At 39.1% G+C, this 16438-nt stretch overlaps 1 protein-coding gene across 2 annotated transcripts in view; it reads right to left on the minus strand.

Annotated features, from left to right (window-relative positions):
- Positions 1–13027, minus strand: part of INTU (inturned planar cell polarity protein) — a 101553-nt gene extending 88526 nt beyond the window's left edge. Inside the window, exon 1 of one of the 2 annotated variants that reach the window (XM_043568837.1) lies at positions 11502–13027. In XM_043568837.1, the coding sequence (XP_043424772.1) occupies positions 11502–11590 (89 nt within the window). In that variant the 5' untranslated portion in view covers positions 11591–13027. Of the gene's footprint in view, positions 1–2905; positions 3200–11501 lie in introns of those variants that run through there. The other variant, XM_043568830.1, reaches the window with a different exon arrangement.
- Positions 13028–16438: the final 3411 nt, after the last annotated feature.

Genomic DNA, 16438 nt, shown 5'->3' on the forward strand with positions numbered 1-16438 from the left:
CAATACCAAAACTAGTCATTGATTTCCTCAACTCATCTACCAGTATTATCTCTGAAGTATCCCCAGGGACTTGCCAATGTGTTTTCTAATCTAAAATTGTCCTCTTATATAAGTCTTAAACAAACTTACTAAAAGTACTTCACCAGAACATACCCTAAAGTAATTTTATCCCCAAAATGATCACCTTATTCTGTATTAACAATCACATGCAGCTCAAACTGGTTTTTGGTTAGAAAGCATGTATGAAATAATAATTACCAGAAAGAATATGCAATAATTAACTATTAGGACACTGAAAGTTAAGAATATTTTATATGAATAAACAACTAGCATAAACTTCCTTTGAAAAAAAATTTTTTTTAATGTTTATTATTTATTTTTGAGAGAAAGAGAGATAGAGTGTGAGCAGGGGAGGGGCAGAGAGAGAGGGAGACAGAATCCAAAGCAGGCTCCAGGCTCTGAGCTGTCAGCTCAGAGCCCGATGCAGGGCTCGAGCTCAGGAACTGTGAGATCATTACCTGAGCCGAAGTCAGATGCTTTAACCAACTGGGCCACCCAGGCATCCCTAGCATACTTCTTCAATATCATCCATGTAGGCAATGAAAAACAATGGGCAATTCGGATCTCTTAGCTTCGATGAGAAAGATTAAGTTCACATCCCAATGCCTTTGATCAAAAAGTGATCTTGTCCTTGGGACGCCTGGGTCACTCAGTTGGTTAGGCATCTGACTTTGGCTGAGGTCATGATCTTGCGGTTTGTGAGGTGAGTTCCGCATTGGGCTCTGTGCTGACAGCTCAGAGCCTGGAGCCTGCTTTGGATTCTGCTGTCTCCCTCTTTCTCTCTGCCCCTCCCCTGCTTGTGCTCTGTCTCTCTCTCTCAAAAATAAATAAACATTAAAAAAAAAAAAAAAAGAAGTGATCTTGTCCAAACTGGGAAGATCACCTCTGCATTGCTGACTCTGCAGATTAGATAGGTAAATAGGAGCAGAACAGAAGCCTACCTGGTCAGATCAGCAAATCAATTCCCATGACCTACACATCAAGAAGGGGTAGACATAAAATCTGAATCTTGATAGGACTTGAAACATAGACCAGCAAAACATTTTACAAAAGGGACTTACTGTACTTTTACTATTAGGAGGATAAAGACACTGGAACATCTGGAGTGATGAGTGAATGACTAATGTAGAAAGCTTAATGACCATTTAAATATATATATATGAAATACACACATGTATTTTGATTTACAAAATGCTTTGAATTAACAAGCTTTCCTAACACAAGGTCTCCAGATTACTCATTTCCTAGGAATTTAAGTGAGGACTAGCTCATTTGTCTTCATTCTATTAAAATCAAGGTACTACATTCGAAATGAGGCCTCCTAAATCTCTACACTGATTTAGCTGTGTGACCATGGGCAAATTACAGATTCCCTCTGGGCTAAAAGTGTGTGATTCTAAGATGTAGAGAAATCAAGAGCTTGAGTCTCACAAGATCTATGACTCCCACAGCAAGACCAAATAAGGTTTCCCATAATCTATATTTCCTTCCAGTGCCTCTCTTGATAACCATAATTTTGTAATTATTTTTTAAATGACCACAGCAGATTACACAAAATACTTGATCCTCTAAAATCTGTTCAAGTCTTCAAGAATATAATCTGTCCTCATTGAGCCTCTAGAGTATGGTAAGCAGCCATTAGTGACTGCTCTTCCCCTATGCTTTTAACGATAATGGTAAAATTTTTTAACATACCCATAGGTGAAAATAATTGGCAAGTAACTTTTAGTCCTAAATACACATTAAATACTTGTAACCATTTATTCCTAAATACACTTAAATTTTTTTTTTTCAACGTTTATTTATTTTTGGGACACAGAGAGACAGAGCATGAATGGGGGAGGGGCAGAGAGAGAGGGAGACACAGAATTGTAAACAGGCTCCAGGCTCTGAGCCATCAGCCCAGAGCCCGACGCGGGGCTCGAACTCACGGAGTGCGAGATCGTGACCTGGCTGAAGTCGGACGCTCAACCGACTGCGCCACCCAGGCGCCCCATATTCCTAAATACACTTAAAATGTCATCCTAAAACTGAATGTGCATGGTAGTCTATTATGGGATTGCTTGATGTTTTGGCACCTAAACCTTTTCACTATTAGTCATTTATTTCAAGCTACCACGAATTTACTTTTCCAAAAAGGTCTTAATCCATAGCAGTAAGGGATAGATTCTTTCAAAATTAAAGAGACACTGGGTCTTATGAATCAAAATAATTTTTTCATTATTATTAAAGATTAAAAAGTGGAAAATAATATTTAGATATTTTGTATTTTTAAAATTATGTTATGACATTAAGTAGAAAACCAGAAAACCATGAGAACGTGTAGGAAAATACAGCAGAAATACCCCAAAATGCTGAGAGGTTGTCCTTGATGGTGAAGACTATCAGTGGATTTTAGTTCTTTTATATATATCCATTTTTATAACAGGGAAAAAAATCTAAATAAATAGTTGACTTATAAAACGTGTAGGGTATCCCTCCACTAAAGTCACAAAGATTATAACACCAGAGAAGAAGACACTGACATAGGAACGAAGAGTTTTGTGAACATTCTAACAGATATACAGTTAAATATTACAGAACACTCCACAAAGAGGAGAACCTTATCTGATAATCATAAAAAACCTACAACAGCAAAGAACCGCACGTCATTTCGGCTCACGTCCCTCACAATTGGAACGTGGCTCAAATAAATCCCACTAATTATAGAACCTCAAACACTCAATCCCAACTACTCCAACACTCTGGCAGGCCGCCCCCCCCCCCCCCCCCCGCCGCCGCCGCCCAAGTGTACACTCTCTGGATTGAAAGAATGGACTTAATTGTCCCTCTTCAAGAATCTTACTCATAATCACTACTGGTTGAGGAATATGAACCCGAGTCGTTGACCCGATCTTCATAATCGCAATCCTCATCTTCTTGTGAAGAATGGTCTCCAGGGAGCTCATCTGGGCTCTGACGGGAACCATACGAAACCGGAGACGCCATCATCAAGGATACAGTAGTTACTAGTAGTGTTAATTCAAATCTCGCAGCAATGGCTCGCCGTAGCCGCCATGTTGTCTCCGCTAGGGAAAGGGCAAAGGCCACGTGACCGCCAATCCTTGGCTGCAATTGGTGGCAGCTTGAGTTGCCAGGGAGACAAGGAAGCTTTCCCGAGAGAGAGAGAGAGAGAGAGAGAGAGAGAGAGAGAGAGAGAGCTACTGAAAGAAGCCAACGAGGTGAAACTTCCAGGAGGGCATCTCAGTTGGAGGAATATAAGTAGTTAAAAACTTCACCACTTAGAGTCTCCTAAACGCACTCCTTTAGAGTACTATAGTTTATTAACAGCGGAGACCCATTTTTTTCTTCCCTTTTTCTAGTTTGCACTTTGCCCTATGTTTCTAAGCCGAACAGCTGCCCAAAGCCTTAGAGGCACTCAGCTTGGGGTTCCCATGAAGTAAAGGAAACTCCTCCGTACCTTTCCCCAGGGCCTCTGCATCTGTGCTGGGAAGGGAAGCTTTTAAGCAAAGTCCACTAGGTGTAAATGTAAATACGCTCCAATGTTTCTTTGGTTTTCTTACTGTTTCACAGTTGCAAACATTTGTATAGTTTTCCCTAGCAAATGTTGTAAATTGCTTAAAATAAGAGGCAATGTGAAATCAACTGCACGTTCATTTTGTAATTTTATAATTTGATGAAGTATTATCACTGAAATTGGAAATGTAAACTGGTAAATTTTATCGGTAATTTACGAACACCTACATGTATTTTTTTCTAAGTACAAAATAATAGCTAGCCTTTATTGAGAGTCAGCCATTTCTCAAATTACTTGTTCTATTGATATACTATACTACGTATTCACATACTATGAAGTAAAGATCCTTATACTAAAATAAGGAAACTGAAGCTTGGGTTATTCATCTTAATGGTCACATGGCTAGAAGGCAGCCAAGCCACACAAAAATTGAACCTGTCATTAACTACTTGATTATATTTCATCCTCAGGATCTAGTAATTCAACTATTACAGATCTATTCTAAGAAAATAAAGGTTGTAAAAACAATTATAAAGTTTGTGAAAGTGGAAAGCTGAAAGCAATCTAAATATTCAACAATAGGGGAAAATTTAAAAATACACTTTTCTATATGAAATATAAATATTATGATAGAAGTATTTTCAAAGAATAATGCAAGGGGGAATATTCATGTTATAACAAGTTAAAGGATATAATATTTTATGATCTCAATGGATGAGTGCTGGAGATTCAACTTAAATTACATTAATTCTAAATGTGTTTTTTCATAGTTGTACACCAGCTATTGAATATTGTTTTGTCTTAATTTGAATCAATTTATAAAATTGTTTTTATCTTATATGAGAGCTATAGAGCACAGAGCTTATAACTGTTTATTTACATTATAATTTTAAAAAGTTTAATTCATTCCTGCAAGTCCACAACAGATTTTTCTTTTTTCCTTAAAAGAGGTCTATCTATCATTCAGACTGGAGCACAGGGGACTAGTTCATAACAGGATAATGGGGCAAAAGAGGTCCTTGAGGTAGCAGGAGAATCTGGTGTCTACCAGACAGATGGAAGGACATGACCTTGCTGACATGTCTTCTTTAAAACTGGATCCTAAATGAAGGTGCAGGTGTGGATACTGATTTGCCAGTTTTAGTCAGGAAGTTGAGACACTCTCCATACATAATGGTGTTTATTTTCTCAGGTAAGTAGAAGGTAACCTTGCCAGGTGAAAACAAAGGAGGGCAATGGAGTTAGAAGTTTGAAGAGAATGGATCCCCAAAGGAAGGAAAACAAATATTTCCATCAGCACTGAGGTCCAAAAATGTAGTTACTTTTAAAATCAGAGAAACAATATTATTTTTTAAAAAGTTGGAATCAATATAATAGTTATACTTGTTTCATGTTAAAATATACATACTTATTCTCACCACAATCTCCAGTGATAAAAATTTTAATATTTTAAAAGCATCTTATTGGAAATAAAAAAAAAAAGACATTCTAAATATTAACAAAAAACCCCACATTTCTGCATATAAATGACACTCTTTTTTTTCTCTATAAACAGCTAATGATTTCATGCGCTGCTGAAAAACCTTCAATGCCACCCCATTAGAGAATAAATTCCAAACTAGGTAATCTCTTAAAAAAAAAAAAAAAAGATCCCAATTCTACAAACAATTGAGCACCAATTAGGAATTAGATGCTTTATTTCCTGCATTAATCAAGTTAATCAAGTGTGCCCAACTTGCCAGATCAAAAGAACCCCTGGGGTTCTTGTTAAACATAGAGATTTTAAGACCTGTCCCACCTCAAAAGGATCAGAATCTCCAGGGAAATTGCCCTAGAAATCTCTGTTTTAAACAAATGCTCTCACCCCTCAATGATCCCTAGATTAAGGTAAACTTGGGAAACACTGCCCCAAGTCTCCCCTCAGTTCTAATTCTTCATATCTGCAGGCCCACTGACCGTTTCCACGATAGGCTAGAAACCACTCCCACCTCCTGATTTTGAGCCTGGCAGACAGAGCAAATCAACCTCTCCAAGCTTCACTTTCTTTATTGGTAAATTCAGATATTGATATGTACTTCATAGGACTGTTTGGAGGTCTAATAAGTCAATGTATGTAAGATACCTAGCACATAAAGTATCAATAAAACTTAAAACTATTTTATGGATCATTTATTTTACTCATGCAGTTCTCTCATTGTGAAATGCTACATTTTCCTTCAAGACCCAATTCTAACAGTACCTTTTTCTTTTTTTTTTTTTTTTTTTTTTAAATTTTTTTTTTTTTCTTCAACGTTTTTATCTATTTTTGGGACAGAGAGAGACAGAGCATGAACGGGGGAGGGGCAGAGAGAGAGGGAGACACAGAATCGGAAACAGGCTCCAGGCTCTGAGCCATCAGCCCAGAGCCTGACGCGGGGCTCGAACTCACGGACCGCGAGATCGTGACCTGGCTGAAGTCGGACGCTTAACCGACTGCGCCACCCAGGCGCCCCTAACAGTACCTTTTTCAAGAAGATTTCTCACACTCTTTTCCTATCTCAGTGACAATTCTTCTTTCCACCTTCCCCTCATATCTAATAAAGTTTTATAACGAGTATGTCTGCCTAATGTCTAAATTATTTAGGAATCTTTGCTACCAAATGACAAATTTCTGGAAGTTATAACTGGGTCTTTTTTGTTGTTGTTTTCAGTCTTTCATCTTACATAAGGTTGAACAAGAGCAAGAGGTGCCACATAAAAGTATCTTTTACGAAATCTTCACACTAGATATGTCTCTGAGTTAACTTCCTTGGCTAGTCTACTTCCATATGTTAGATTAAAAGACAAAATCTGCACCCCCAGAAGGATATCACTTTCCTGATCTTTCACAAAAGAAAAAATAAGAGCAATCATTTTATATTCTTATTTAAATCTTCAGGGTGTGAAGCTTATCAGATGTCTAACTTTATATGTCATATTTGTACTAAATTAATATTTAACAACCTTAGATATACTAGAGAGGATGAAGAATGGAAAAGATTAACTTGCTATTTTCAGGGCCTTTTAAAAAATACTGACTTTGTTTTATACTTAGCAATTGCTGGTGACTTAAAAGAGACTGGGGTATATTCTCAATTTTTATTTTCCATTACACAGATGGCCAGCCATCTCTGAGAACTAAGTATGTTTAGTTTAATATATATATATATATGACATAAAGTCCTTATTTTCATATTTTACTCCCTCAATTAGGCAAACAACACAACTCTGACATAAAATACACCAGATAAGAACATAATTAAATATTTAGTATTTTTGGCAGGTTCAAGAGTTCTTTGCCTGGTGGTAACGGAAGCTAGCAATGAGAAGTAAATGAAAACAGGGCCACATGAGGTCATGTCCATTAAAAAATTTTAAACTGCAAGGTAAAAATTTACAGAACTTAGCATTGTTAGAAACTAATACCATCTTAACTATGAACGTCGAAATAATTCATGAGGGGTGTGGTAATCCTGACAACCCCAATCATTTAAAAAATGACAAATAATAATTTGGTAGGCCAGCAAAACAGCATTTTAAAAACTGAGGCATCGTAATGTAGGATTTTTAAAATTTGAGATAGTCATAAATGAATAACATTTCAGCAATCCAATGTTTATAGAATTGGATTATGATCTAAGATTCTAATTTTCCTTTATAAAAATTGAATTGCCTGTTAAAATGTTTAGAACTTGTTCCATAGAAATCATGCATTCTCTATTTGAATAATAATGAAATACAGATGAGAACACAGAGGTAAACATAAAAGTAAATGAGGTAGATGGCACAAAGCTCAACCCCAAACCCTTCATTTACTCCTAGTTATTCTCATTTTATACTTTCATTTACGAATTGTAAAAAGTTGATGAAATGTTCTACCGCCATAGATCAGTAGCTGCCAACCAGAAGGAAGGGAGGCCTCCTTAAAACGGGAATACAATAGCAGCAGAAATTGTTGATGGCTGACAATCTGCCAATGAAGAGCAAAGTCAGAAACAAAAAGCAGACACTAGAATTACAAAAAACCAACTCCCCCCCAAACTCATAGTGTATAAATGAGTGCCAAGTGCCCTCAATAGCATCTAAAATAAAAAAAGAAACAAAATTACTGCATTGTCGAACCCTACAGTAATTTGATAAGACCGTGAAAATGCTTGATATTCCCTAAGTGCCATGCATCCTCTAGTCAGAGAATCCACATTCTCATCCTGATTTTGGCACTAATAACCAAGTGAATATGGACAAAGTCAGTTTCATCATCTGAAAACTACAATAATAATCCCCGTGTACTGTACAGGGTTGCTAAGAACCAAATGTCCTTGGAATCTAATGTCCCACACTTTAAGAAATAGAGGAGTGTGTGTTATATGCTATATTTAAATGTTTTTTATTTTGGGGCACCTGGGTGGCTCAGTTGGTTAAGCATCTGACTCCTGATTTCAGCTAAGGTCACAATCTCGAGGTGTTCGTGGGATCAAGCCCTGTGTTGGGCTCTGTGCTGACAGTCAGGAGCCTGCTTGGGATTCTCTCTCCCTCTTTCTCTGCCCCTCCTCCTGCCTCATGTGTGCCACTGTCTCTCTCTCAGTAAACTTAAAAAAAAATAATAAAATGTTTTTTATTTCAGTATTTTTTTTTAGTTTTTACTTTTTGAACTTATTAAAGGATATTTTATTCATCAGGAATATTATCTAATGGGGCACATCTTTACCCCTGAGGCTTCTGGATATTTGAGATATTTTAAATATGCTATTTTGCTATTGGCAAAAGTATGAAGTTTAGATTATCAAACATTTTCAGAGACTCACCTCTTGCTCATTTTCTTTGCTGGCTTAGATGTTAGAACACACTAGCACTCTGGCGTGGACCAGCCCCATATATTAGCCATTAGGCTTTGGGCAAAACTCACTTAGCTGAATTTTCTCAGAGTCTCTAAGAATACCTATTGTTCTGTGTTTTATTTTAATTTTTTAGGACACTGGTTAACATAATCCTTTGTATTTTACAGATCTTTAGTTTTTTACAGCACTTATATATCTGAAATTCACACCACCACCCAATGAAGTGGGTATTATCCCTTTATATTACAGGAAGAACAGGAAAATATAAACAAGTCAAAAGTCTTGTAAGTCACATAACTAGTGCACAACAGAAATAGGACTCCAAGGGAATGTTTAAACTGCAATAGCCTTGTACCTAGTTTTTTTTTTTTTTAAGTCTGCAAAAATACTAATGAGCCCTAATATGATCATTTGGGTACTTCTTATAATCAAGATGATACAAATATGTGTTAATTTACCTAAAGTAAAAGTAACTGAGAGACAATCTTGAAGCTTTTCCCTGACTCTGACAACCTATATGTAACTTTTAATCAAAAAGCAGGATGGTCTTTTATCCCAGCTATTGTTATTTTAGTCTTGACCATATTTTGTAGCTAACACTTCACTCATGCAGAGAAAAGTTTGCAACTTTGCTTCACTTTGGGTTTGGCTGAAGTATCTTTTTAAACGCACAGCAATCTAATGGCACCTGGGTGGCTCAGTCAGTTGGGTGGCTGACTTTGGCTCAGGTCATGATCTCACAATTTGTGAGTTCAAGCCCTGTGTCTGGCGTGCTGTGCTGACAGCTCAGAGCCTGGAGCCTGCTTTGGATTCTATTTCTCCCTCTCTCCCTGCCCCTCCCCCATTCAAGCTCTGTCTCTCTCTCTCTCTCTCAAAAATAAATAAACATTAAATAAAAAGCACAGCAGTTTAATGCTTTACATTTTGAAAACCATATTCACAACAGAACATACATAAGTAATTAAAAAAACACTCAGAAGATTTATCCTTTAAAATAACATGTAAAAACAAAATAGAATCATCTTGCTATTTTTCTCTTGTCTATACATTTCCTATGGCTCAAGGCTATTGTTTTCTTTAATGCAATTGCCAGAATTTTGTGGATATCTTACAAGGGACATTTTAAAGGAAAAACATAAAAATTTTATAAAACTGATATAAAAAAATAGGCCATGCTCTGGACTAGTCAATGAGAGCTATAGTGAGTAGATGAACATGATTTAAAAGTTATCCGGTTTCTCTAAGTTCTATTACACTATGTCTAAATTTATATATACAAGTAAAAGACATTTGATGAAATAGGAACTTGTATGATAATATAGCTTCATTAAATGAAAGAGAAACCTCTACAGATGTCTCATATTTTTTAATAAGTATGTTTGAAAACATTAAATAATAACCACTAATAAAAATGACACGTTCAAAAGCAAAAAGACTTTCACACCATGTTAAAAATAAAGTGCCATTAGCCATGATACTGACAAACACGTTTATCGTTTCAGATTCCATTGGTTCCTATACCATGTGGGAGCAGTTATTTGTAATTCAGATAGAGTAGTAGAGTAGTTTTTCAAATACTGAGCAGGTTTATTCTAGAAACACTCCACTATTTACTTCTGAAATAATCATTTCAGTCTTGATGACTATAGTTTAAACATATTCTTTCACAGTGGTTCATTCAGATGCATTTGTGCTTTGGATCTGACACCCTGTAGTGTTAATCAGTTTGGAATTTTTTGGCACCTGACATTTAAAATATGAAATTCTGTTGCAACAGGGTCTTAAGCATTTAAAACAAAACCCCGTCCCTGCTTTATCAAAGTCATGCTGTGAATGAGGTTCTAGTTAATGTTTTGGGGGATTACTGCTGGACTGTAATTTTATCAAATGTAGGGGGGATCTGTCTTTGGGAAGTTAGCAGAAACCCCTTTTAGCTACTCATTTAACAATATTTTATAGTATATGGCAGGGGCTCTCTTGGGGGAGGGATGAAGGAAATCAACTGTGGAAAATTGCAGGTTTCAGAAGACGGTTTTTAAATCGAAGAGACCCACTTTCTTTCTTGCACAATGTCTTTCTTTTTTGACTCACACTTCCAACAGAACAGGATTTCTACAGCTCATATGGTTTTGTACAAAGACTTAAAAGGGTCACATGAAACGTTTACAGATGAGAGAACTCACATAAACCTTCCCCTGACAGATATGTACTAAGGGCCACTTACTCTTTCTCACCACAAAAGTATTCAAGAGATACTTTTGATATATTTCTAAAAGTTTTCCCCATATTATGTCTTAAGAAGGCCCGGCTTTCCTGGACTTAAAGCAGCATTAAGTGCCTGACATTTCATCCATCCTCTCTTAACCTTAAAATGGAAAGAAAATTTGCTCTCCATGTGGATTCTTACTTCTTTCTGCTCTATAAACCCATCATAGTTACCATGTAATTTAATATTCTTTGGTCTATTTTGCATAAAGTATACGGTTGGACGAAGGTACCAGCAGTAAGTTAATACACTAGCAGTTTACGGAAAGTTGGGGTTCTTATCCGTCTTAAAGGAACTCTTAAATTTCCTTTGTGTAGTTTTGCGTGTAGACGCGCGGGCGCGCGTCTGTGGGTGTGTATGTGCGTGTGCGTGTGTGTGTGTGTGTGTGCGCTCTAACGATTTAGATGTGTTAAAAAGTGACTCATTCTAACTCCAATCACAACCAAAGTCCAAACGAAACTCTCAGCTATTTTTTCCTGGAGAAAGTGTAGAGGTGTTTAAAGAACAGCTTTGCTTGTTTTTTCTCTTCTTTAGAAAGTGGTGTTTTCTGGAGGAGGGTGGATAACCCGGTACCGGCGCCAGACTCCCAGCGGCGAGACCGGGTGGATCCGGAGCATCCAACTCTGGAAAAGGTGGGGTGCAGGTCCCAACGGCCTCCCGCGGCTAGCAGCACAGCAGGAAGAATCCCAAGACTCTTCCCGCAGGACCCCCCCCCCCCCCCGCAGGAAAGTTGCCCCTCCCCTCGCCATAATCCCCCGGACCAGAGGGCGGTCTTTCCCGGGCCCCCCGGCCCAGCACTGACCTGTGTAAGAGGACGCGCTGTACAGAGTCCAGGTCCTCCAGGTTCCGGGCGGCAGGTTTGGGGATGCTGGACCTGCCCACCTGAAACATGCCCACTTGAGACTCGCTGCAAAAAGCGTACAATAGGTCACAGGCGAGGGCTCTCCCGCGGCACTCGCAGCGCCGCCTGCCTCGGGCACAGCTGGGGCCGCGGCTGGGGAACCCCGAGCTGAAAGAAAAGGCTGTCAGCTTTGGACACTCAAAAACCTGAGACTGAAAGGCAGCGGTGTGCAGCGACGGCTGTCCCCGTCCTTCGCCCTCTTGGTAACCCGCGCGGGTCTTGGAGCCCCGAGGCGGGCTGCGCGGCCACCCTGGCGCTGGAGGCCCCGGGGGCAGGTGGGTGCTCTGTCGGCCGCCACCTCCGCCGGGGCTGGCCAAGCCCTCGGTCCCCCTCTTCCGCGTCCTGGTTCCTCCACCCCTCCAACTTGTCGGACCACGCTTCGAGGTCCCTTGCACGCGCGACGAGCCGGCCAGTGCCTCCCGCCCGGCTGTCCAAGGCTGAGCTCTTTCGCCGCCTAGTGCTCTTCACTCCCCCTTCCTGGACAGTAAGGCTGTCCCGGGCGAGGGACACCGGTGTCCAGGCACCGCCCCCAGAAAAGGAAGCTACCACCTGCAGCTTGGAGGACCGTGAGCAGAGGAGGAGTGGAGGAGGCAATGAAAGGCTCCCCGTGGCTGCCCAAGGAAGAGTGGAAAGGGAGTGGGAAAGAGAGTCGAGTTAGGTTTCAGTTGTTGGTGGGAATTTAAATTCTGCCTAAAGAAGCCACATACGTTCATAAATCTTGGTGAACATATTGGTTACCTGTGATGTGCTAGGCTGCGTTCTAGTCTTCAAAGATAAAAGGACGAATAAAAAGTGGCTGCTGTCCAATCTAATGTCCATATTCTCTTTTGGGATCTGTGAGCTTTAAAAATACACTTCACCCTGGAATATAACAGGAGAAAAATGTAGGTGACCTTGGATATGGCGATTTTTAAATGCAACACCAAAAGCATGAGTCATGAAAAAAAATGATAAATTGGACTTCAATAAAATGAAAAACTCTGCAAAATATGCTGTCAAGATAATGAGAGGACAAGCCACAGACTGGGAGGAAATATTTGCTACAGACATATCAGAAACAGGACTCTTATCCAAAATACACAAAGAACTCTTAAAATTCAACAATAAGAAAAGGGACAACCTGATTTAAAAAAATGGCAGAAGACCTGACGTGCACCTCGCCAAAGAAGATATACAGATGTTAAATAAATGTATGAAAAGATGAGCCACAGCGTATGTCATTAGCAAATTGCAAATTATCACAACAACGAGATACCACTATACACCTATTAGAATGGCTAAAATCCAAAACACTGGCAACACCATGCTGATGAGGATGTGTAGCAACAGGAGTGTTCACTCATTGGTGGTGGGAATAAAAGATGGTAAAGCCACTCTGGAAGAGAGTTTGGAAGTTTCTTACAAAACTAAATATAGTTTTACCATATAATCCAGCAATCACATTCTTCAGTATTTACCCAAATGAATTGAAAACTTATGTTCACAAAAAAAGCCTGCGCGTGGATGCTTATAGCAGCTTTATTCATAATTGCCAATACTGGGAATCAAGCAAAATGTCCTTCAGTAGGTGAATGGATTAACTGTGGTATATCCAGACAATGGAATATAATTCATTGATAAAAGGAAACGAGCTATGAAGCTGTGAAAAGACATGGAGGGATCTTTTTTTTTAATTTTGTTAATGTTTTATTTTAATTTTTGAGAGATAGAGCATAAGCAGGGGAGGGGCAGAGAGGGAGGGAGACACAGAATTCAAAGCAGACTCCAGGCTTTGAGCTGTCAGGCTCAGGGCTTGAACCCATGAACACGATATCATGACCTGAGCCAAAGTTGGACACTCAATCGGCTGAGCCACCCAGGTGCCCCAAGACATGGAGGAATCTTAAATACATATTATTAAGTGAAAAAGCCAATTTGAAAAGGCAACATACTGAATGATGCAGCTGTATGACATTCCGGAAAAGGCAAAGCTATGAGGAAAGTAAAAAGATGTGATGTTTATAGGAGTTTTATTCATGATTGCCAAAACTGAGAATCAGTGATTTCCAGGGAGAGTGGGGGGAGATGAATAGGCAGAGCACAGAGGATTTTTAGGTCAGTGAAATTATTCTGTCTGATACCATAATGGTGGATAAATCACTAGTTATAGATTATAGATTGCAGATTAATTACTAAGTAGTGATAGACTCTAAGATGTAGGGTTATTAGTTAGGACTTGGCTATTTGTTGTAGGATTTCCAAATGTCACTATATGTAGGACTTTTCTCTTGGGTTAGGTTCTTGAATCCTGGCTGCCAGTGTTCTGGGAACCAAGTGGATAAAGAGGATGAGCCATGGCAATCTCATCTCTTAATAAATATAGACTTTCACTTAATCCTTCTGTCTTTTTTTAAAAATTTTTTTTCAACGTTTTTTATTTATTTTTGGGACAGAGAGAGACAGAGCATGAACGGGGGAGGGGCAGAGAGAGAGGGAGACACAGAATCAGAAACAGGCTCCAGGCTCTGAGCCATCAGCCCAGAGCCCGATGCGGGGCTCGAACCCACGGACCACGGGATCGTGACCTGGCTGAAGTCAGATGCTTAACCGACTGCGCCACCCAGGCGCCCCAATCCTTCTGTCTTAAATACATCCTTTGTCTTGTTTCACCTCTGCTCTATACTCTGCCTGGTCCAAGAGTTTCAAGAATCTAGAAATGTCTTTTGATTCAGAAATTAATCTTTTTTTAAAGGTTTATTTTATTTGTTTTTGAGACAGAAAATGTGAGCAAGGGAGGGACAGAAAGAGAGGAGGATAGAGGATCTGAAGCTGGCTGCGTGTTGACAGCAGCAAGCCCAGTGTGGGGCTGGAACTCATGAACTGAGAGATCATGACCTGAGCCAAAGTTGGATGCTCAACCAACTGAGACGCCCAGGTGCCCTGATTCAGAAGTTAATCTTAAAGAAATAATTAAAAAAATGAAGATCATGATGTTAATTACTATATGTCATCATAACAAATATGTAAAAGGTATAAGCATGCAAAACTAGTGTAATACTTAAATAGGTTAAAGTCCATTCATACAATGAAACATATGTATTTACTAAAATGAAATTTAGGGGCGCCTGGGTGGCTCAGTCGGTTAAGCGGCCGACTTCAGCTCAGGTCACAATCTCGCGATCCGTGAGTTTGAGCCCCGCGTGGGACTCTGGGCTGATGGCTCAGAGCCTGGAGCCTGTTTCCGATTCTGTGTCTCCCTCTCTCTCTGCCCCTCCCCCGTTCATGCTCTGTGTCTCTCTGTCTCAAAAATAAATAAAATGTTAAAAAAAATTTTAAATGAAATTTAAATAGAATGCTTAATGGCGTGAGAAAATATTTATGATTTAAACTTTAGCAAATATTTAGGAGACAAAACCATATATTCAGACTTTGTTAACTATGTAAAAATTAGGAAATTAGATGGTTATTCACCAAATCTTAAAAATGATTGCATCTGGAAGTAGAATTGTGATTTTAATTTTCTCCTTAATGCTTTTCTGTATTTTTCAAAGTTTTATGCAGTAAATATATATTACTTTTAGAATCAGGAGGTAGTCCCATATAAATATGTAAAAGGAATCATTTGAAGAAAATTTAGTAACTGAATTCTACCGGTGAGAATTTTCAGTGATCTCTTTTAGATTTCCATTCTCAGATATACATAAGTGGTTTTGCAGAATATTGTACTATTTAAGGATACATGGATAACCTGTTTTTTAAAAAGGCCCATTACAAATCTTTTATATAAGAATAATTATTGTGTAACTATACTGGATAATTACTTCTTTATCTTAAGGTTTTAGTAATTTATCTTTTGTTTGTAATTATTAGATAACTTTTCCCTCCTTTTAAAAAAAAATTGTTTTTAACGTTTATTTTTGAGACAGAGAGAGACAGAGCATGAACAGGAGAGGGGCAGAGAGAGAGGGAGACACAGAATCTGAAACAGGCTCCAGGCTCTGAGCCGTCAGCACAGAGCCCGATGCCGGGCTTGAACTCACGGACCGTGAGATCATGACCTGAGCCGAAGTTGGATGCTTAACCGACTGAGCCACCCAGGCGCCCCTTCCTCCTTTATGAGAAGTCTATAGTGTTATAGATCACTATTCAATTATGTTTTCATAATAAATCTGGGTTTACATATGTTATACCCTCTTAAAGTGAGATGTACCTATAGCTACTTGTTTGCTCTTAAAAGCAGAAAGCTCTCTCTGACTGATGGCAGAAGAGGAAGTTAGAGAGTTCCACATGAGAAGAACTGTCCAAGACATCGCTCATTTAGAGACGGAAGGGACTATTCACGAAGGAAAGTGGGGGCCTCTAGAAGCACAAAGTGGCCCTGGCTGACTGCCAGCAAGGAAATGGGAACCTTGGCCCTACAATACAAGCAACTAAACTCTGCCAATAACCTGAATTAACTTGGAACAAGATGTTTTCCCAGGCCCTCCTGTTAAGATTTTACCCAAAAGAAACCCTGATTTTGCTTTTGTGAAACGCAAACAGGGAACCTGGTTGAGCCCTCCTGGACTTCTGACCTACAGCATGGTGAGCTGATAAATGAGTGTTGTTTAAGGACACCAAGTTTATGGTAATTTTTTTAATGCAGGAACTGTTTGCATAATAGAAAACTAATGCAAAGCGTTTTCAAGGTTGGTTATGAGAAATTGTCTATGGAACCCATGGGTCCTGTGGGTGGAAATATCTCCAGCAGTACTTGGCAGCTCAGATGCAGGCATGCTCTCCCAGACACTACACTCCCCTGGCTTTCGTCTTGTTGTATCATCAGGTTCCTCTGCCTTCTCACAAACTCTAAAGGTTGG

The sequence above is a fragment of the Prionailurus bengalensis genome, chromosome B1, assembly GCF_016509475.1.
Source record: "Prionailurus bengalensis isolate Pbe53 chromosome B1, Fcat_Pben_1.1_paternal_pri, whole genome shotgun sequence".
NCBI classification, from domain to species: Eukaryota; Metazoa; Chordata; class Mammalia; order Carnivora; family Felidae; genus Prionailurus; species Prionailurus bengalensis.